General features: G+C 37.8%; 1 protein-coding gene across 8 annotated transcripts in view; it reads left to right on the top strand.

The window, feature by feature from the left end:
* LOC114134797 (receptor-type tyrosine-protein phosphatase eta) overlaps nucleotides 1-22,944 on the top strand; it is a 54,908-nt gene that overhangs the window by 18,337 nt on the left and 13,627 nt on the right. The window contains exons 1-7 of one of the 8 annotated variants that reach the window (XM_028001635.1): nucleotides 8,650-8,911; nucleotides 9,321-9,575; nucleotides 9,672-9,932; nucleotides 10,342-10,596; nucleotides 20,352-20,609; nucleotides 20,920-21,195; nucleotides 22,589-22,864. In XM_028001635.1, the coding sequence (XP_027857436.1) occupies nucleotides 9,521-9,575; nucleotides 9,672-9,932; nucleotides 10,342-10,596; nucleotides 20,352-20,609; nucleotides 20,920-21,195; nucleotides 22,589-22,864 (1,381 nt within the window). In that variant the 5' untranslated portion in view covers nucleotides 8,650-8,911; nucleotides 9,321-9,520. Of the gene's footprint in view, nucleotides 1-2,723; nucleotides 2,743-3,055; nucleotides 3,809-4,073; nucleotides 4,329-8,649; nucleotides 8,912-9,320; nucleotides 9,576-9,671; nucleotides 9,933-10,341; nucleotides 10,597-20,351; nucleotides 20,610-20,919; nucleotides 21,196-22,588; nucleotides 22,865-22,944 lie in introns of those variants that run through there. The other 7 variants (XM_028001630.1, XM_028001622.1, XM_028001637.1 and 4 more) reach the window with 7 other exon arrangements.

Genomic DNA, 22,944 nt, shown 5'->3' with positions numbered 1-22,944 from the left:
TGGCGCTGTATTGACAATGTCTCTCAGAGGTCTGCCAATGCCATTCTTTTCAACACTGTAAATGTCAGTCTAACAATCCCAATGTTTGTCAAGTAAATGCTGTAAATTTGAATTTTAAATCTTACCTTCTTACTCTTCATGCATATGTTCTTAGTCTTGTTTTACTGTTTTAGATTCTTTGATTGCAAATCACGTCATCATTACTTCAGCTTCTAAACTGGATTTGGTCCTACATATTTTAGCTGATGCGGGACCCTGACTACTTCATTTGTGCGACTCAGGACCTCTTGAGTTTTCAGCAATCTCTTAGCCAAAGCATAATAATGTAATAGAAAATAACAACTCCATTTTAGCAAGAGGAATCTTCCAAGGGAGCCAGGCTCAGTATGATTTTGTGCCCATCTGCTGTGACTGGTTGGAGGCTGACGGATAGGAAGTAGTCCAGGAAAAATAATGAAGAAACAGGTCAGAGGTACTTTTTACAGGAAAGAAAAGGAAGGGCACTACTGCAAAGTAATTAAACAATAGTTTCCTATATGGCAGCATCAAGGAAAAAGTCACAGCTGAAAGTTAGGGAAATGGCTAAACAAAAGATTTTCTCCACCATTAGCAGATTTCAATAAAAAAAAAATCCCTCATTCAATATGTCATAGTTATTGTCTGCAGCACTTTGATGTCTGCAATCAGAGTGAAGCGCTCATATGTGAAAAAAATTAATTCTCAAATTTTTCCAGCTGATGTCACACAAACGGCAAAAGTTACAGTCCCACACCTCTTCTCATATAAGCTGGTCCTCATCCCAAAGTACAAAGTCGTCAGAAGAATTTAGTTTAGCCAAGCAAATAAACTCCTGGAGCACGACAGTGTGAAAATTTTGTTTTGCAGACAGTGGAATAATTTCCCACTGAGGAGAAGGTTTAAGGCCTGGTTTAAGGTTTAAGCAACATTTAATGCAAAATGTAAACTTCTGATATGGGATTCACAGGTCTAGAATATGCTTGAGATTCTGGTCTACACAAAATTTTAGTGAAATCATTTTTTCCCTATATAATCCCACTAAAACAGGATAAACAACTGTTTATTTGAAATTACAATCGGTTTACTGTTATCATAAAATATAAAACACCCACAGTCACGAATCAGTGCTGCAGGCTAATAATTCTCCTTTCTTTGCATTCTTTGTTTGGGGGAGAATGATGCAGGTTTTAGTGGTGATGCCATGTGTTTAATGTTCAGCAGAGAAACAAACAGTCTGGAAGGCTTGTTTGAATTTTAGCTAATAATTAATATGTAATCAGCACCATTTGCTATTCCCTAATATCAGAGCAAAGCTGAAGGTAAGGTGGACACAGGAGCGTGTGAAGTTGCAGTTCTGAGGTTGTTACATAAGATACCCAAGATGTAATGTTGCACATACAAGGATCCTTATTGTTAGCTGCAGTTTTCCAAATAATTATTTTGATGATCTGTTAATTTTTTTGTTAGTCCACTCACAAACACAGATTTTTGTTTTCTTGTAATGGCACTTCCTCCTCAGCTATAGAACTCAGGGTTTCTTCTACCAAGCAAAAGACTGATTTTTTTTGGAAGCTTGATGTATGTCAGTAGTATTTCTATTAAACTTTCAACATTTCTTCTTTATTGTTTTTTTTTTTTTTTGGATTATCCAAAATTAAAAGTATTATTCAATAAATTTAGTTGATGAACCAAAATCAATTTATCCGAGAACAATTTTAAAACAAAACTAATTGTTACTTCTATGTCAAACATTCAAGTTAAAAAAACGTTTCCTGGTTTAGTCTAGTTAATGTTTGATTATTTAATGTGTGTCTGATTACCAGCATGTTATAATACTTTTCTCATTATTGTTATTAATTAAATTATTCACCAGAAATATACAAAAAGATAAAATATAGTTACATACATTACATACATAATAGATGGAAAGTTAACTTGGTTGGCAGTAATAATTTTAAAGATTTTTTTCCTCTCATCAATTTTTGTTGCCCTTACTAAAGCCCTCTCAGCTGTTTGACAAGATGATATAAATTAAATTAAAATAGATAATTTTACTCTACAAATTAGCCTATATGCTGATAATATACTGTTCTTCTTTATTGTGGACATTCTTAAACTAATGTTTAAGAATAAAATTAGCAAAATTTCAAAATGTCTAAAGTGTTACCTCTGTGTTAATAATAGTTTTTTCCCCATATTATACACTTGGTCATGTTTGATGGCAGAATAGGTAACTGTTTTGCAGATCAAAACTAAAGAATCAGGCTGGCAAACTATGTGAAGCCAGCCTGCTTTACATAGCTTCCTCTTGATTAAAAGAATAAAATTATATACCAGAAATATGCAGGGAAGCCTGGCACCTAACTTATAAAACAATGTCTACACTTGAATCACAAAAGATAATTAAGGGAGGTTATTTTTTTGTTCTGCATTTGGTCAACATGATGAAAAATTCCGTATTCATATTTAAATGGAAGATCTCCAGTTACAAACATATAATCTAGAGGAAACTGATTAAATATATGTAATTCCGTCTTTTAGTATTTGTTGTCATGTTTTAGGTAGCAGTTGTAAAGTTATTCAGCTCACTGTAACATTGAACAAGTGGTTTGATTTAAAGTTGATGCTCTCTTTTTTTAACGAAATGCTGCCCCCTCGTGGTACAAGTTGCTTCACTGTGGTTTTTTTGTTGTCTTTTATTGCAGAATATTGAGGCTCAGAATTGTAAGTACAACTTTTTCTCATGTTTTGGTAACTGCTTGCTTTTTTTCTTTCTATTTATTGTCATAAAATTTCACTTGTAGCACATCATTGGGATTTAATTTGCTATCTTTATTAATAGCAAATTAAACCTATTTGCTACTAATAGTTTTAATTAATACAATTAACACAACAGTTAACAAAAGTTAACACCCAAGGACTTAAAATGCTCTTAAAACACCTTTTCACTGCTTCAGTTGTGCTTTTATTTACTGTTGCTTTTCTTCTTGTGCTCATCTTTTTTGCTTTATCAATTGGAAAAATATAGCTACAACAGCTGCAATAGAAACCGCAACAACAGCTCTAGCTGCAACCACAACTACCGCAACTACATCTGCAGCTACAGCCACGGCAACACTTGTTCCTACAACCGCAACAGCTGTTGATGCAGCTGTTAGCACAGCAACAACTGCACCAACAACTTTAACCGCTGCGTCAACAACTTTAACCGCTGCACCAACAACTTCAGCTGCTGCACCAACAACTTCAACTGCTGCACCAACAACTTTTACTGCTGCATCAACAACTTCAACTGCTGCACCAACAACTTCAACTGCTGCACCAACAACTTCAACCGCTGCATCTACAACTTTAACCGCTGCATCTACAACTTTAACAGCTTCACCTACAATCACAGCAACCACAATAACAGCTACCTCAACAAACACAGTAACCACAATAACAGCTGCACCTACAATCACAGCAACCACAATAACAGCTGTCCCTACAACCACAATAACAGCTGTCCCTACAACCACAGCAACCACAATAACAGCTGTCCCTACAACCACAATAACGCCTGCCTCAACAAACACAGTAATCACAATAACTGCTACCCCTTCAACCACAGCAACCAAAATAACAGCTACCCCTTCAACCACAGCAACCACAATAACAGCTGCCTCGACAACCACAGCAACCACAATAACAGCTGCCTCGACAAACACAGAAACCACAATAACTGCTGCCCCTACAACCACGACGACTGAACGAACAACCATGACGGCTGAACCAACAACTGCAAGTAAGGGTGTGTTAACATCTAATGGTAACTAGCATGAGCCCCTAAATTGACATCTGTCCACATGACACAGTACAAAATAACCATAACCTGGTTACTTTGTACTGTGTCATGCTCTGAAGAAGGAAATGACTGTACTTTTCTATATTCTTTCTTCTAACAGTTATATTTCTGAATGTAGAGTCCTGATGAAATAAGTGCTATTATGTTAAGATAAACAGTAATATGATAGACATAATATGAACTGTTATTGTGACTTTTCCTTGGTTCACAGCACCTGGAAATGTGTCGAATCTCAATGTGGAAAGTATCACAACATCCTCTGTGAAAGTGACCTGGAACAAAACGGATGATGCAAGCTACCGAGTATACTGGACAAAAGGAGAAATAACAAGCAATGAAACAGTAACACAAAACTTCAAAAACATCACAGGACTAGATCCTGGGGTTCAGTACACTATAAATGTTAATGCTGTTGCTAATGATAATACCACTGAAGGACATCCTGACATGGTGACTGTCTACACAAGTAAGTCCACCTTTTTGTTTGTCTTTAATTGTGTGCAAAAAGATGAAATGCTAAATGTAGTGAAATTTTCTTTGTGATTGATTATAAATGTTGTAAAAGTAACCAACTGAATAGTAATATTGAGGGAAACATTTGTCTATTTACAAGTAAGATTATGAGCCTGCTTTTAATTGTCACACTTTGACAAGTTTTTCATCCTTTTGGTTTTAAAATGTTTGCAACATATTGATTTCTGCTCACAGAACCTGAAGTAGTCACAAATCTCAGTGTCTTTAATGTAACAACATCATCTCTAATTGTGTACTGGACAAAACCAAAGGGAAGCAGCTCTTTCTATAGAATTCACTGGAAAGGTGGAGAAATAAGTCTCCAAAGAAATGTGTCTGAGACATCTCTGACCATTTCTAATCTGACTGCTGGTGAGCAGTATACAATAACTGTAACTGCTGTAGCTGCTGATAAACTCACTGAAGGAAAGAATGAGACTGTTGTGAAATACACAAGTAAGTGAGCCTGAATCTTTGGGATTTATTGAGGGATCATTAAGTGTTGGACGGATCGATTGATGGATGCAATATTTAGAAATAACTATGGATCAAATAAGTATCCTTTCTGTACTATAAAGTAGCCTTCCTGTTAACTGTTCAAATCCGACTCTAGCAGACAAAGATGCCAAGCTTTGGTGCAATCACTAACGTTTCCCCCAGTCATCCTAACTTATTATTGTCAATTCTATACTGGCTGGATAAATGTTGACCATGTTGTTAATGATATTGAATTTCAGAAGTCTCTCACCATATACATTTTAGCCGTTCTAACAAACTAACTTGCTATGGTGAAAAATAATCAGAAAAGTACTATCTAATATTGACTGACATTTAGTCTGCATGAACGTCTCTTTCATGAACAGAACCTGAAGCAGTCAACAATCTCACAGTCACTGAGGTAACAACAACCTCTGTGTCTTTGAATTGGACTGAACCTGAGGGGGAAAGACTGTTTTATACAGTAAAGTGGGAAAATGAAAACAAACATTTGAATAGAAGTGAGACTCAGGTGAATGTGACTGAGCTGAATCCTGGCGAAAACTACTGTTTTAATGTCACGGCTATGGCTACAGACAACAAAACAGAGAGTGATGAGAGAAACATTTGTGCATTTACAAGTAAGATTATGAGCCTGCTTTTTATTGTCACACTTTGACAAGTTTTTCATCCTTTTGGTTTTAAAATGTTTGCAACATATTGATTTCTGCTCACAGAACCTGAAGTAGTCACAAATCTCAGTGTCTTTAATGTAACAACATCATCTCTAATTGTGTACTGGACAAAACCAAAGGGAAGCAGCTCTTTCTATAGAATTCACTGGAAAGGTGGAGAAATAAGTCTCCAAAGAAATGTGTCTGAGACATCTCTGACCATTTCTAATCTGACTGCTGGTGAGCAGTATACAATAACTGTAACTGCTGTAGCTGCTGATAAACTCACTGAAGGAAAGAATGAGACTGTTGTGAAATACACAAGTAAGTGAGCCTGAATCTTTGGGATTTATTGAGGGATCATTAAGTGTTGGACGGATCGATTGATGGATGCAATATTTAGAAATAACTATGGATCAAATAAGTATCCTTTCTGTACTATAACGTAGCCTTCCTGTTAACTGTTCAAATCCGACTCTAGCAGACAAAGATGCCAAGCTTTGGTGCAATCACTAACGTTTCCCCCAGTCATCCTAACTTATTATTGTCAATTCTATACTGGCTGGATAAATGTTGACCATGTTGTTAATGATATTGAATTTCAGAAGTCTCTCACCATATACATTTTAGCCGTTCTAACAAACTAACTTGCTATGGTAAAAAATAATCAGAAAAGTACTATCTAATATTGACTGACATTTAGTCTGCATGAACGTCTCTTTCATGAACAGAACCTGAAGCAGTCAACAATCTCACAGTCACTGAGGTAACAACAACCTCTGTGTCTTTGAATTGGACTGAACCTGAGGGGGAAAGACTGTTTTATACAGTAAAGTGGGAAAATGAAAACAAACATTTGAATACAAGTGAGACTCAGGTGAATGTGACTGAGCTGAATCCTGGCGAAAACTACTGTTTTAATGTCACGGCTATGGCTACAGACAACAAAACAGAGAGTGATGAGACAAACATTTGTGCATTTACAAGTAAGATTATGAGCCTGCTTTTTATTGTCACACTTTGACAAGTTTTTCATCCTTTTGGTTTTAAAATGTTTGTAACATATTGATTTCTGCTCACAGAACCTGAAGTAGTCACAAATCTCAGTGTCTTTAATGTAACAACATCATCTCTATTTGTGTACTGGACAAAACCAAAGGGAAGCAGCTCTTTCTATAGAATTCACTGGAAAGGTGGAGAAATAAGTCTCCAAAGAAATGTGTCTGAGACATCTCTGACCATTTCTAATCTGACTGCTGGTGAGCAGTATACAATAAATGTAACTGCTGTAGCTGCTGATAAACTCACTGAAGGAAAGAATGAGACTGTTGTGAAATACACAAGTAAGTGAGCCTGAATCTTTGGGATTTATTGAGGGATCATTAAGTGTTGGACAGATCGATTGATGGATGCAATATTTAGAAATAACTATGGATCAAATAAGTAGGCTTTCTGTACTATAAAGTAGCCTTCCTGTTAACTGTTCAAATCCGACTCCCTAGTAGACAAAGATGCCAAGCTTTGGTGCAATCACTAACGTTTCCCCCAGTCATCCTAACTTATTATTGTCAATTCTATACTGGCTGGATAAATGTTGACCATGTTGTTAATGATATTGAATTTCAGAAGTCTCTCATCATATAAATTTTAGGAGTTCTAACAAACTAACTTGCTATGGTGAAAAATAATCATAAAAGTACTATCTAATATTGACTGACATTTAGTCTGCATGAACGTCTCTTTCATGAACAGAACCTGAAGCAGTCAACAATCTCACTGTCACTGAGGTAACAACAACCTCTGTGTCTTTGAATTGGACTGAACCTGAGGGGGAAAGACTGTTTTATACAGTAAAGTGGGAAAATGAAAACAAACATTTGAATAGAAGTGAGACTCAGGTGAATGTGACTGAGCTGAATCCTGGCGAAAACTACTGTTTTAATGTCACGGCTATGGCTACAGACAACAAAACAGAGAGTGATGAGAGAAACATTTGTCTATTTACAAGTAAGATTATGAGCCTGCTTTTTATTGTCACACTTTGACAAGTTTTTCATCCTTTTGGTTTTAAAATGTTTGTAACATATTGATTTCTGCTCACAGAACCTGAAGTAGTCACAAATCTCAGTGTCTTTAATGTAACAACATCATCTCTATTTGTGTACTGGACAAAACCAAAGGGAAACAGCTCTTTCTATAGAGTTCACTGGAAAGGTGGAGAAATAAGTCTCCAAAGAAATGTGTCTGAGACATCTCTGACCATTTCTAATCTGACTGCTGGTGAGCAGTATACAATAACTGTAACTGCTGTAGCTGCTGATAAACTCACTGAAGGAAAGAATGAGACTGTTGTGAAATACACAAGTAAGTGAGCCTGAATCTTTGGGATTTATTGAGGGATCATTAAGTGTTGGACAGATCGATTGATGGATGCAATATTTAGAAATAACTATGGATCAAATAAGTAGGCTTTCTGTACTATAAAGTAGCCTTCCTGTTAACTGTTCAAATCCGACTCCCTAGTAGACAAAGATGCCAAGCTTTGGTGCAATCACTAACGTTTCCCCCAGTCATCCTAACTTATTATTGTCAATTCTATACTGGCTGGATAAATGTTGACCATGTTGTTAATGATATTGAATTTCAGAAGTCTCTCATCATATAAATTTTAGGAGTTCTAACAAACTAACTTGCTATGGTGAAAAATAATCATAAAAGTACTATCTAATATTGACTGACATTTAGTCTGCATGAACGTCTCTTTCATGAACAGAACCTGAAGCAGTCAACAATCTCACTGTCACTGAGGTAACAACAACCTCTGTGTCTTTGAATTGGACTGAACCTGAGGGGGAAAGACTGTTTTATACAGTAAAGTGGGAAAATGAAAACAAACATTTGAATAGAAGTGAGACTCAGGTGAATGTGACTGAGCTGAATCCTGGCGAAAACTACTGTTTTAATGTCACGGCTATGGCTACAGACAACAAAACAGAGAGTGATGAGACAAACATTTGTGCATTTACAAGTAAGATTATGAGCCTGCTTTTAATTGTCACACTTTGACAAGTTTTTCATCCTTTTGGTTTTAAAATGTTTGCAACATATTGATTTCTGCTCACAGAACCTGAAGTAGTCACAAATCTCAGCGTCTTTAATGTAACAACATCATCTCTATTTGTGTACTGGACAAAACCAAAGGGAAGCAGCTCTTTCTATAGAATTCACTGGAAAGGTGGAGAAATAAGTCTCCAAAGAAATGTGTCTGAGACATCTCTGACCATTTCTAATCTGACTGCTGGCGAGCAGTATTCAATAACTGTAACTGCTGTAGCTGCTGATAAACTCACTGAAGGAAAGAATGAGACTGTTGTGAAATACACAAGTAAGTGAGCCTGAATCTTTGGGATTTATTGAGGGATCATTAAGTGATGGACGGACCGATTGATGGATGCAATATTTAGAAATAACCAGGGGTCAAACAAGTAGGCTTTCTGTACTATAAAGTAGCCTTCCTGTTAACTGTTCAAATACGACTCTCTAGTAGACAAAGATGCCAAGCTTTGGTGCAATCACTAACGTTTCCCCCAGTCATCCTAACTTATTATTGTCAATTCTATACTGGCTGGATAAATGTTGACCATGTTGTTAATGATATTGAATTTCAGAAGTCTCTCACCATATACATTTTAGCCGTTCTAACAAACTAACTTGCTATGGTGAAAAATAATCAGAAAAGTACTATCTAATATTGACTGACATTTAGTCTGCATGAACGTCTCTTTCATGAACAGAACCTGAAGCAGTCAACAATCTCACAGTCACTGAGGTAACAACAACCTCTGTGTCTTTGAATTGGACTGAACCTGAGGGGGAAAGACTGTTTTATACAGTAAAGTGGGAAAATGAAAACAAACATTTGAATAGAAGTGAGACTCAGGTGAATGTGACTGAGCTGAATCCTGGCGAAAACTACTGTTTTAATGTCACGGCTATGGCTACAGACAACAAAACAGAGAGTGATGAGAGAAACATTTGTGCATTTACAAGTAAGATTATGAGCCTGCTTTTTATTGTCACACTTTGACAAGTTTTTCATCCTTTTGGTTTTAAAATGTTTGTAACATATTGATTTCTGCTCACAGAACCTGAAGTAGTCACAAATCTCAGTGTCTTTAATGTAACAACATCATCTCTATTTGTGTACTGGACAAAACCAAAGGGAAGCAGCTCTTTCTATAGAATTCACTGGAAAGGTGGAGAAATAAGTCTCCAAAGAAATGTGTCTGAGACATCTCTGACCATTTCTAATCTGACTGCTGGTGAGCAGTATACAATAAATGTAACTGCTGTAGCTGCTGATAAACTCACTGAAGGAAAGAATGAGACTGTTGTGAAATACACAAGTAAGTGAGCCTGAATCTTTGGGATTTATTGAGTGATCATTAAGTGTTGGACGGACCGATTGATGGATGCAATATTTAGAAATAACCAGGGGTCAAACAAGTAGGCTTTCTGTACTATAAATTAGCCTTCCTGTTAACTGTTCAAATACGACTCCCTTGTAGACAAAGATGCCAAGCTTTGGTGCAATCACTAACGTTTCCCCCAGTCATCCTAACTTATTATTGTCAATTCTATACTGGCTGGATAAATGTTGACCATATTGTTAATGATATTGAATTTCAGAAGTCTCTCATCATATAAATTTTAGGAGTTCTAACAAACTAACTTGCTATGGTGAAAAATAATCATAAAAGTACTATGTAATATTGACTGACATTTAGTCTGCATGAACGTCTCTTTCATGAACAGAACCTGAAGCAGTCAACAATCTCACTGTCACTGAGGTAACAACAACCTCTGTGTCTTTGAATTGGACTGAACCTGAGGGGGAAAGACTGTTTTATACAGTAAAGTGGGAAAATGAAAACAAACATTTGAATACAAGTGAGACTCAGGCGAATGTGACTGAGCTGAATCCTGGAGAGTACTACTGTTTTAATGTCACAGCTGTGGCTACAGACAACAAAACAGAGAGTGATGAGAGAAACATTTGTGGATTTACAAGTAAGATTATGAGCCTGCTTTTAATTGTCACACTTTGACAAGTTTTTCATCCTTTTGGTTTTAAAATGTTTGCAACATTGATTTCTGCTCACAGAACCTGAAGTAGTCACAAATCTCAGTGTCTTTAATGTAACAACATCATCTCTATTTGTGTACTGGACAAAACCAAAGGGAAGCAGCTGATAGGTTTTTTCCTTTCGAACCTAAATAAAAGAAAGAACCACAGACAACGTATATGAATTTTATGTAGAGCTTTTGCAAAAGGAGAAGGCTCTGAGAACTCTTGGGAGAAGGCTCTGAGAACCTTTTCTCCGAGGAATCCACAGAGCATTCTGGGCTGCCCTTACAACGGCTCCTGTTTTTATTGTCTAAGAAGGACAGGCAAGGGGGCAGTCAGGAAAAACAACAGAGGTCGTAAAGCTTCTAAACCAAACATCTAACAACCCAGGTCCAGATGTGATATCTGATCAAAGGTCTGAGCCCGGTTCAAATCTCGGTCAATACTGTCAAGAAAACAAAATAAGACTGCTCACAGGTGGTTACTAAATTAGGAGGTGTTCTTGCAAAAGGGTTTAAAGTCTGAGAAACTCAGTGTTATCTATTTCTCGTAAAGTTGAACAGACAGTAGTGACCTCCAGGTCATTTAAAGAAGAGAACACTTTAAACAGAAAATCACAAAGATCTATAGACTTAATGTGAACTAGAGTAAGAAAATAAAATGATAATACTAAAAAATCTCTAACATTCCCCCCTTTTATCATTTCATTATGCAAAAGCTAAGCAAAGAAAAGAAAAGAAAAGTAAAGAACCAATAAATGCAAGAATTATTTTTTTTTTTTTTTCTAAGCTAAACACAGAAAATACACAGTGAATAATTGGAAAATAATGTAATAAAAAAAATAATAAAATAAAAGAAACAGCAAAAAATCAAAAGCAGTTTTCTCATCCTTAACACCACTTGTTTAAACATTTTCAGTGTAGGAATCATTCAGCAAATGAATTTTTCTGTTTATTTATTACAGAACTTCATTGTTCAGAAAATCGTCAGAAACTTGAAACAGGTCATCTTCAGTTGTCTCATATGATGCCTTTGCCAACTGATAGCTGATAACAGTTGTGTTAATTGTTTTAAACATCATTTTTCGTAGACAAGGAATAATGCAACCCGTAAAAAGGCAGAACAGAACTAAAACAACCAGAATAGGTGTCACAAGCTTTAACAGCAAATTCCACCATGGTCCAGATGTAAGCCATGAAAGCAAATCAAAAGAAGTTGAGCCGCGTGTTCCACTTTCTACATATTGTTTTAGATCTTCCAGCTCATATAGAGCATCAGAAATAGTTCCTCCAGTACCTGTTTCATCAGGTACAAAAGTACAGCACGTTGGGCCAATGATTTTACAGACCCCTCCCTGAGGGGCCGTGAGGAAATTCAGGACAACACAATTTTGCATAACCATGTTTCTCAGTTCAGTCAATTCTTCCATGGTGCCATTGGCCAGCTGGTATGTGATGTTGATTAGTCGCAGTAATCCGTACCTGTTTATCTCAACGTGGTCCCGAATCTCACCTATTCCAACCCACGGAAACAGGCTTTGCATAAATTTTTCTCCGCCGTTCCAAATCCTGAATTCCCATGGAACTCCAGTATGTGTTGTGAGGCCTCCCCATCTTTTGACCTCTGACATAACTGTTCGTTTGGAGCGGGTGTGTAAATCATCCTGTGCTTTCCTGATGAATGCAATCGGGTTGATCAAAGGAACCACAGCACACAGTCCTCCCCACTTTTTTGGCAAGAACATGTATGCTTCATTCCCGCATATGAAGTACCAATCTGCTAACATCCTTGAGCCATAATCTCCTGGCACTATGGCGCTGCACAGTGTTGTCTCCTGTCTCCTCTTTATCTTATGCGTGATGTTGAAACTCCTCTCCTGAAGCAAGTTGTCACAGTCTGGGTTTTCCTTCCAGCCTTTGCAGTGTGGAGCCATCCTTTGACCCCTGCAGGCTACGCAGGTGATGTAATCCTGTGTCGGTTCGCAGTAGGTGTAAACTCTGTTACACAAGTTCCAGGGCAATGTCCCTAGAAAAACATTTCCATTATTATAAACACAGTTCCCCAGAGATCCTGGTTTAGCTCCTGCTAACGAAATGATCTCTGGTATTTTCCATACAGTTCGTTGAGATGACGAAAAAGGAAGTACATCCTCTGCAAGTGAACAATTCAAAGATTGAAACAGTCCTTGCACAGCCTCACCCATCCGGAGGTCAGCTGAATAATCCTTCTCACGTGGTCTGTCTCCCCTTAGGGGTGGGACGCGCCGTGGTCTGGTGCTTAGAACATAGAGACACATCTGTTTGTCGTCTGTAATGTTACCTGGTCGGAGACCTGAGTTGTGTATGGAAACCGGCAGCTGCGCACATACGTAGCAGTTCACAACATGTCCTTCATAAGCAGTTCTATTCATCAGTTTCCACCACAGGTTGGTGCTGTAGTCGTGTGGGTGGAACTCAGGCTCACTTCCTTCTCCAAACATCAAACATACAGCAGTCACAGCACAGTAGAAGATCCATCTTGCATATGGAGTCCCCATTACTTCTCGGCGTGCAGAGATGTCAGAACCCCCAAACTAAAAGAGTGAGAATCTTAGCAGTTCTTCGCTGGGTTTGAGACAAAATAATACTAAAAATTAGAATGCCTGTGTAGCCCAGAGGCTAAAAGCCCACCTTCCTCCCTACTCCGAATTAGGGGTCCAACACTCTCTGCCGCTTACAGTGACTAAGATGTATCCAGCTGGGTCTTTCAGCGATCTTTACAGCTGTTGGTGTGGTCATCAGTACTTGGAATGGTCCTTCCCACCGTGGACTCGTCCAGTTCTTTCGTTTGATGACTTTTATGTAGACCCAGTCACCTGGCTCAAGTGGAATGGCTTCCTGTATAGGAGGAGAATCAGAAGGCAGTAAATTTGCACTGGACACTTCCTTCAGTTTAAGAGTCCTGATCATATAATCTGCTAATGTCTGTTCTTCATCAGCTTTTAGTATGTCTGGAGCAAACAGAGGCAATCTGTAAGCTCTCCCATGAATTATTTCAAAAGGTGTTAGACCATCAGCTGTTGATGTGATTCTCATATAGAGCTTCACCAAGTCTAAACATTCTGGCCAGGATCGGCCAGTGTCTGCCATGCACTTTCTTAATCTACTTTTCACAGTAGCATTTGTTCGTGATAGGCACAGTGATTCTTTAATGCCATTCCCAAGTGTGTTGCCATGTTTTGTATCACTCGGTTTACAAAATGTGGTCCATTGTCACTATAAACAGTCTGTGGGATGCCATGTGTTGGGATGATAGTTTTACAAATAGCCTTAGCTACTGTCAAAGCATCTGCATGCTTTGCTGGAACTATTTCAACCCATTTAGAAAAAGCATCAATCATCACCAGACAATATTTATATGGCCCACTTTGTGAAAGGTCAATAAAATCCATATGCATAGTTTGAAAGGGATATGGTGATTTTGGGAACCTGCCTCGTTTTGGCCTTATGTTTCCCTGAAGATTGTATTTCACACAGACTGGACATGCAGTACAAAAAGATTTTAAGTAAGAATTTAAACCATACGTTGTGAAATGCTGTTTTATTATGCATTCCATCCCCCCAGTTGACACATGGCAGCGCCCATGTGACACAATTGCTGCTGCTTTAAATAAAGACTTAGGAAGCACTGGTTTGTCATTAACCTCAAAAATGTTCCCGACATTCATTTTTGCACCTTTAGTTATCCACAGCCTTTTCTCAGCCTGTGGTGCATTGTCCTGCATGTCTTTTAGTACTGTTTTATCTATCATTTGTTGTTCCCCTTCAGTCTGTGCTGAGAATATCCCTTTCCCATGCTTCCCTGCTGCAGCTTCTTTAGCGATTTTATCAGCTAGTCTGTTTCCATTTGAAACTTCATCTTTGCTTTTTGTGTGAGCTGCGCATTTACATATAGCTAGTTTAGTTGGGAGTTGTATTGCTTGTAAAAGATCTTTAAGCAAAGATGCATGTGTTATTGGTCTCCCAGTAGAGGTTGTCATTCCTCTACGCTCCCATTGTTTCGCAAAATAAAACAGTGTAGAGAAAACATACTGGCTATCTGTGTACACTGTCAGGTGCTTGTCCTTAGCCAGTTCGCATGCCCTAGTCAAAGCAATCAATTCTGCTGCTTGTGCAGAATGAGTGCTAGAAATTCTCTCTGCTTCTATTATTTTGTTCGGCAAAGCAACAACAGAATAACCTGTCTGGTTTTTTTATAGTTTGGAAGAATCAAAGTTGTTGCCTGCATTAATGCTTGTTTAAGTTCAGCAAATCTTTTTTTTCAGCCTCTGGATTCCAAGTTATTTTGTCAGTCATGGCCATTGGGGTGCCATGAATCAAATCCTGTAAAGCCTGTGTTTTTTCAGCATAGTGTGGAATCCAGGCTCTGCAGTAATTGCAAAGTCCGAGAAATGACATCATTTGCTTCTTAATTTCTGGTTTAGGAGCTTCAGAAACTGTCTCTTTTCTCGCTTTTTGTATCTGCTTCCCTTCAGCAGAAAGTGTGTGTCCCAAATAATTTACTTCTGCTCTGACCCACTGTAGCTTATCCTTGTTTACTTTGTTCCCTGTCTGACAGAGATGGTGCAGCAGAGCGAGTGAATCTGCTCTGCATGCTTCCTCGCTTTCAGATGCTATTAACAGGTCATCAACATAAATCAAAAGTTGACTTTTTTCCGATATTTGAAAATCAGACAAGCAGGCCATAATTGCTTCGCAAAATATGCTTGGACTGTCCGCAAAACCTTGGGGTAATCTAGTATAAGTATACCCCTGACCTCTGTAGGTAAATGCGAACCAAAACTGGGAGTCAGGATGAATGGGTACAGAGAAAAAAGCATTGCTGAGGTCAATTACTGTGAAGAATTTATTGCTTGGTCTTAGCGAGTTTAACAACGTGTGTGGGTCTGGAACATTTGGTGCTCTCGTTTGTACTGCTTCATTGACTGATCGTAAATCTTGAATCATGCGCCAGTCTTTTTTGTTTGCCTTTTGAACAGGAAAAATAGGTGTGTTACAAGGAGAATCTGAACACTTTTTAATGATTCCTCCTTTTAACAAACCTTCGATTACTGGTTCAATCCCATTCAGTGCTTCTGTCTTTATAGGGTACTGTCTTATTATAGGTCTCCAACTAGATTTTGCTTTAATTTGCACTGGGGGAATTGAACTAAGTAATCCAACATCAGAGGGACCTTTTGTCCACATGTGTTCTGGAAGCTTAGCTAATTCAGCTTCTTCTTTTTCTGTCAAAAAATATGTTCATGTGTCACTCAAATGCATGAACTTGATCTGTCCCTGTAACAACTTCACAAAGTGATTGTTTCCAGACATCACAGCTAGGGCTGTAGCTCCAGCCATCTTCACCTTCTTTGAAATCAGTGGCTTCAACAGCCATTTTGGTTCTGTTACCCACATCTGCCCATGTAATATTATGCGGCTTATAGAGTGAAATGTATGGGTTTGCAGGTAATTTATACAGCTTTGTTTGACTAGTCGGAAGGAGCACAGTCACAGCTGCATAAGACCTCCGGTCTGTGAACATTTCAGTCACAGCAAGTGTCACAGGATTTGTTTCTAAAAACGTTTGCACATAATCATCCTGTGGATCATTTAGGATGTTCATTTTTACATGCAACTGATTATAGTTCATTTCTGTTTCAGGTGAGTCCAGCTGTCCTCGAGCTTCTCTAAGAAGCTTTCCTGGGACATGAGGATTGTCAGCTGGCTTTAGATCATATGAACAGTAGATTTTTTCATCCTTGTGAACTGTGTACAGATCAGAATGTTTTAGTCTGACAGCTCTCATGCCATCTTGTACAGGGACTACTGCTATCCCTAATTTTGTCATTAGGTCTCTACCTAATAGATTTGTCGGACATTTAAGTGACATTACAACAGAAGCTTTTATTTTATTTCCTGTCTCAGGATCTTTAAAAGATGTGCCTTTTGACATATGTTCTCTATGTGTTTGTCCATCGGCAGATTTCACCCAAATGGATTCATTTGTGGGGTTTACACCTTCTATTTTAGTTTTTAAAACTGTTTTGCATGCACCGGTGTCACATAAAAATTCAACTTTTTCCCCGCAAACAATCAGTGTGATATAAGGTTTTTTCTTTTAATGCATTTAACATATCCCAAGCTGCACATACATCCACTATTTCATCAATTTGATCTGGTGTTAAGTTTTGTTTGGTTGTGGAAAAGTCTAGTCATGCTGAGGAGTTATACTTTTGTTTTTTCTCCCATCTGCCACCCTTCCGGTGATTTATTTTGTTTTCTGGGCAATGTCTTGCAAATATGATAGTGGCTTCCTCACTGGTATTAAAAGGTGCACTCGGCTGTCTATTCACCGAGCCTGGTGACACTGAGACAAAGGCAGACGAATCTGCTGCAGCGGTTGGGGGAGGAGCAGTCGGCCGTACCTGCTCTCCCCGTCCCACCGAGGCATTCCGCCTGTCAATATCTACTGGCCTTTTTTCTTTAACTTTTTTAATTTGTTCTTTCCGGTCTATGGCTGCTTTTAACCATAATTTGGCACACTTTAGTTCATCTTCCTTTCTAACTTTTTTTATCCCCTTTTTTCTTGCTACACTACTCTCCAAAATTCCCACAATTGCTTGCCATTGATCAATTTTTAGCTTCCCATCTATTTTATATTTCTTTTTCCATTTTTTTATATGTACAATGCTGCCAGGAAATCTGGACATCATGTACTTTTCATCCCCTTCGGGGCCCTCAATAAGTGAGGAATTACAGGAATTTGTGTTTCCCATTGTTTAAATCTCTTGCTTAAAAATACTAGTATCGTGTGCTCTCTCAGAGAAAGTGCTGTAAGTCAGCGCTCAGTGCCTCCTGAAGAACAGGCTTCTACTTGGAGCCGAGCTCCAAGCGGTTCTTCACTTTGGATTCTAATTCCGAAGGCAGAGAGTTTTACTCCCAGAGAGAAAAACACCATTCACTCCTTCATGCACACACAGCAACAAAACAGCAAACAAAACCAGTAGCAGCACAGCAAATAACAAACTTTCTATCTAAGTGAGGACTTTCCCTTAAGAGGCGTCTTCTAATTAAGGAAGCTCTAAGAGCCTATCCTTTTGCCTTTAGTTGAAACTCTCTGTCAACTGGGACTCTAACCCTTCATTATTCTTTAGTCAAATTAAAATGTTAATATTTGACAAGGACTCAAACCTATATTTCTTTAGTCAAATTAATATTTGACAAGGACTCAAACCTGTATTTCTTTAGTCAAATTAATATTTGACAAGGACTCAAACCTGTATTTCTTTAGTCAAATTAATATTTGACAAGGACTCAAACCTGTATTTCTTTAGTCAAATTAATATTTGACAAGGACTCAAACCTGTATTTCTTTAGTCAAATTAATATTTGACAAGGACTCAAACCTGTATGACTTAAAATTCACCTACGTTTCTGTAGTTTTCGGGTTGTCCAGTCGGATCTCGTCACTCCGCCGTTAGCAGACAAAGTCGGATACGTCGCTGGCCCAGCGAAGAATTTGCTTCCTGGGTTTTCCTTTCCAGGTCCAATTGACTCTGGCCGTGCACGGATTCAGCGCGTCTTCCTCTGCCTGACAGCGGGGGAGGTGAGAGATCCCGGGTTTCGGCACCAAATAATGATAGGTTTTTTCCTTTCGAACCTAAATAAAAGAAAGAACCACAGACAACGTATATGAATTTTATGTAGAGCTTTTGCAAAAGGAGAAGGCTCTGAGAACTCTTGGGAGAAGGCTCTGAGAACCTTTTCTCCGAGGAATCCACAGAGCATTCTGGGCTGCCCTTACAACGGCTCCTGTTTTTATTGTCTAAGAAGGACAGGCAAGGGGGCAGTCAGGAAAAACAACAGAGGTCGTAAAGCTTCTAAACCAAACATCTAACAACCCAGGTCCAGATGTGATATCTGATCAAAGGTCTGAGCCCGGTTCAAATCTCGGTCAATACTGTCAAGAAAACAAAATAAGACTGCTCACAGGTGGTTACTAAATTAGGAGGTGTTCTTGCAAAAGGGTTTAAAGTCTGAGAAACTCAGTGTTATCTATTTCTCGTAAAGTTGAACAGACAGTAGTGACCTCCAGGTCATTTAAAGAAGAGAACACTTTAAACAGAAAATCACAAAGATCTATAGACTTAATGTGAACTAGAGTAAGAAAATAAAATGATAATACTAAAACATCTCTAACAGCAGCTCTTTCTATAGAATTCACTGGAAAGGTGGAAGAATAAATGAACAAAGAAATGTGTCTGAGGCATCTCTGACCATTTCTAATCAGGGGTCAAATAAGTAGGCTTTCTGTACTAAAATTTAGCCTTCCTGTTATTAGAGGTTATTATAGAGTGAGACTGTTGTGAAATACACAATTAAGTTATCCTAAATGTTATGGATAGATGGATGCAACATTTTGCAATTACAAGATCAAATAATGTCAGAAACCTTTTCCATCCTTTTGTCTTTTTGAAAGATTGATCAATACCTCAGGTGATCAACATCTTTATGTCACTGAAATCACAAATGTCATCACATTATTGGGAAACACTTCCTTACAGTGGACAGATGGAAACATGATCTGGAGGTCAAACGTAAATGTATCTCCTGTAGCTTCTGCACAATATCCCACAAGTTTATTGTCAGTTTCATATCACTATATACAATATGCATAATAAAACTGCCTGGATTGCAAGAAAATACTTAATTATTTAAGTATTTTAAGGTTTGCATGCTTGCAGTGTGTTTGGTGATAGTTGTTTCTTAATGCACAATAGAAGAGTTTTTTTTTTTTACAAAATATGATAATTTTTTAAGCTAAATATCTACAACAAATTACTGGCCTTCTGAAATCCAAAAATAATAATAATCCAGATATTGAAATCAGATATTGTAGTCAATATCTGATTTCACAATTTAGCATAATTGTGAATAAGGTAAAGTCTTTACCTTATTGAATGTAAAACTATGAAGAAAAACAACAACAAAAAAACATTTTATACTTTTTCTAACTCAGCGAATCTCAATCTAAGTCCTCATGGCTCACCAGCCTTCATGTTTTGGATGCGTAATATGTTCAACAACACACCTGACTTAAATTATTGCATTACCGCATTAAGGGTTTCAGAAACCAGTTAGTCACCCATTCATTTCAGTCAGGTGTGTGGCAGAACAGTGGGTCCTGAGGACCAGGGTTGAAAATGATTGATTATTGATTTGACTCCTTTTTAAATATTGACATTGGTTAGTTAATTGACTTGAGCTGAACAGGTGAAGGAGGTGAAATATCCTGACCCAACCAATTAGAGATCCCAAATTAGATGTTGCCTCAGCTTTATTGAGGTTTATGGTAAATTCAAGTCTTCAGTCTCATTAAAATCTTAACTTCTTTTTTCACTCTGCCTTATACTTTAGTTAGGTCAACTTTATGGTCATTTCTGTTACTTTCTGTGACTTTAAGTATGAGCCTGGCATTTTGTGTTAATGTGAATCATGACTTTGAAAGGCTTTTAAGCCTTTGGTAACTATAAAAAATACTGTAATACTGTTGCTGTTTTTAGATGCTCTTATATATGCTCAGAGACAAATTGTTTTAACAAACACCTGCATCTGTCTAGTTATTAATCAGGACTGTTAAAAATATCATTCACTAATTTATTTACTTTGCTGAACAGGGCCTGTAAAGCCTGTGAACATCAGGGTTGAATCAAGAACAAGTGACAATATAAACATCACTTGGACTTTGCCTGAAGGAAGGGTTGACCATTACATCGTGAACATCTCAAATGCAAGCAGTAACTACAATGTCACAATAACAAACGCCACCACAGCAGCTTTCTCTGGTTTACTTCCTGGAAGGAGTTTCATTTTCACAGTGACTGCTGTAGCTGGAACGTTCACCAATACCTCTGATCAGTTTTCATTTGCAACATGTAAGTTCCACATTTCCCCAAATTATAACATCTTGTTGAGTAATTCTGGCATTAGTAATGACCAAATATTGATACGAATTTTACCTAAGTGAACCATTTTCTTTTGCTAACATTGTACTGAAGTATGTTTTATAATACACACTACCTGTTTTTTTATTTTTACCAAACGTTTTCTACATTTACCAATGTCACTGATTAATATAAAACATTTGTTGCTCAGCTTAGTACAGAAAACAGGCTAGACCTTTCATTGTAATTTAATGCAGACTTACTAGTGTGTGTTTGTATGTGTGTTTTCTCTCCCTTTTAGATCCGTTGTCTGTCACATCCTTCAACTTCACCAACAGGACAAACTCTTCTTTAAACCTGCAGTGGGTGACTCCAAAAACGATGGATGGTGCTCTTAATATCAGCTATATTATCACCTACAATAATCCAAATGACACTGTATCAAAGAACCGCTCTACAGAGAAGACGAACATAGAGTTAAATGGTCTTCAGTCTGGAACCAATTACACCATAAGTATAACAACTGTTGGACCGGAACAACTGAGTAGCTCTCCAGTCACCAAGTATACTTACACTTGTAAGTTTATGTAATCAGACCCAAAGAGCATTGTACCCTGGGGTGTAACATTATATAGAAGATCTTGAGATGAGATGATGTTGGGTCTTTAAGAATTTTACAAGATGAGTGTTTAGTAATGTTTTAGTAGCTTGGCCATTGCTTTGCTATGTAATTCTGCTCAATTCAAATCTTGCTTCACAGCTCAATCTGGGCTTTCTCCCACTGACTTGAATTCCTGCATTGAGTTAGAATTGTAGTCTGTCTGTAGTTTGCCCATGACATCAGAGGAAGTGAACAAAGTTGGTCCGTCCATGTTCTAAACATTAACATTCTGCTTGTTCAGCTCGGCACTTCTCTCTTAATGGAGGATGGTTGTTTTCAGCACAGGTAATTTCTGGTAAGCTTCAGAATATCGTCATGGGAAAACATTAGTGATTAGGTAAAATTTAAAACCAAAACAGAGTCAACGCCTCCATGAAGCAATTGTTTCTCAGTAGTTGAGGGCCGAGACCCTCTGTACGAAACATGACTTTGTACAAGGGGCCAGTTTTTATCAGGTCAATGTTTTAAAGAAATAAGATCTTACAAGTGACAAACTGTGTCAAGTAATCTGTGATAAGTTTTGTTCAGTCCAGGTTTGTTCTATTTATTAAATTGTTGTTTTACACTATCCTAGTCAGCATTCCTAACTTGGGAGTTTGTTGCTCTTCACAGTTCAATCTGGGTTTTCTAAATACTCTATTTAGTGAGTATTCAAACCTCTCTTGCCTCCTCTTATAGAGTGACTAGTAAAAACTGCGGCTTTTTTTCATGGTGTTAGAGAAGATTTTTGGAGACTGATGTGAAAGTGGGTTTTCTTTATATTCACACTCATTGAGCAGCAGGTGCTGCATATGCGTATGGTGGTTCATCTAGATTTAATATAGATTCTCCAAATTCAAAAAAGCTATAGTTAATTTTAATGTTTTAAAGCGATTTGTTACCACAGGTGCTATTCTGATTGTTTACGTATCCTTTCTGTTATTCTTTTTCACCAAATACTCAGATTCCTGCAACAATTCAAAAGAGATGAAAGCTTCCTGTGCTGGTCTATATTTATTAGCGTACTCCATAAATGCAAAAGGAACAAGAATGTTTTCCTTTGATACTTCAAAATAAGGGTCTCAAACATAGAAACAGCATAAAACACCTTTATCCCAGGGGTGCTTGATACACCTCGGGATAAAGGTTGTAAGCTGGTAGTACTGGTTCTGATAGAACTGGTAAAGTTCTGGTAACTTACCAGAAAAGTCGCAGAAGAAATACAGCATTTTTATATGTTGTTCCAAAAGACTTAATGCTTTTATTTACACATTTATTTCAGATTTTTATATATTCTTTGTTGTTTTTTTTCTTCTTCTCTTATCCTCAGTGCCAAACCCAGTGCAGAATGCAAAAGCCAGCCCTATTTCTCCAACTTCCATAAGGGTGAATTGGTCACAGCCACTGAATGTCCAAGAATATTACCAGTACCGGGTTCAAACCTACAACAGCACAGGAGTACTTGATAACACCTATATCAACAAAAGCAGCACCACTAGCTATGACGTTCCCAGTCTGGAGCCGGGTTTCTTTTACTCCATCAACATCACAACAATTGTTTCATCAGACACTGCATCAAACTCTGTGGCGGTGTCGAGTTACACAAGTAATTATATGTAGATCAATGCTGTCTCAATGCTGAGAATATAATGCTCCTTTGACCTAAGGTAACCCTCTGTTATTCTT

Source organism: Xiphophorus couchianus, chromosome 2 (genome assembly GCF_001444195.1).
Source record: "Xiphophorus couchianus chromosome 2, X_couchianus-1.0, whole genome shotgun sequence".
Lineage (NCBI taxonomy): Eukaryota > Metazoa > Chordata > Actinopteri > Cyprinodontiformes > Poeciliidae > Xiphophorus > Xiphophorus couchianus.
This window is presented reverse-complemented; position numbering and strand designations above follow the sequence as displayed.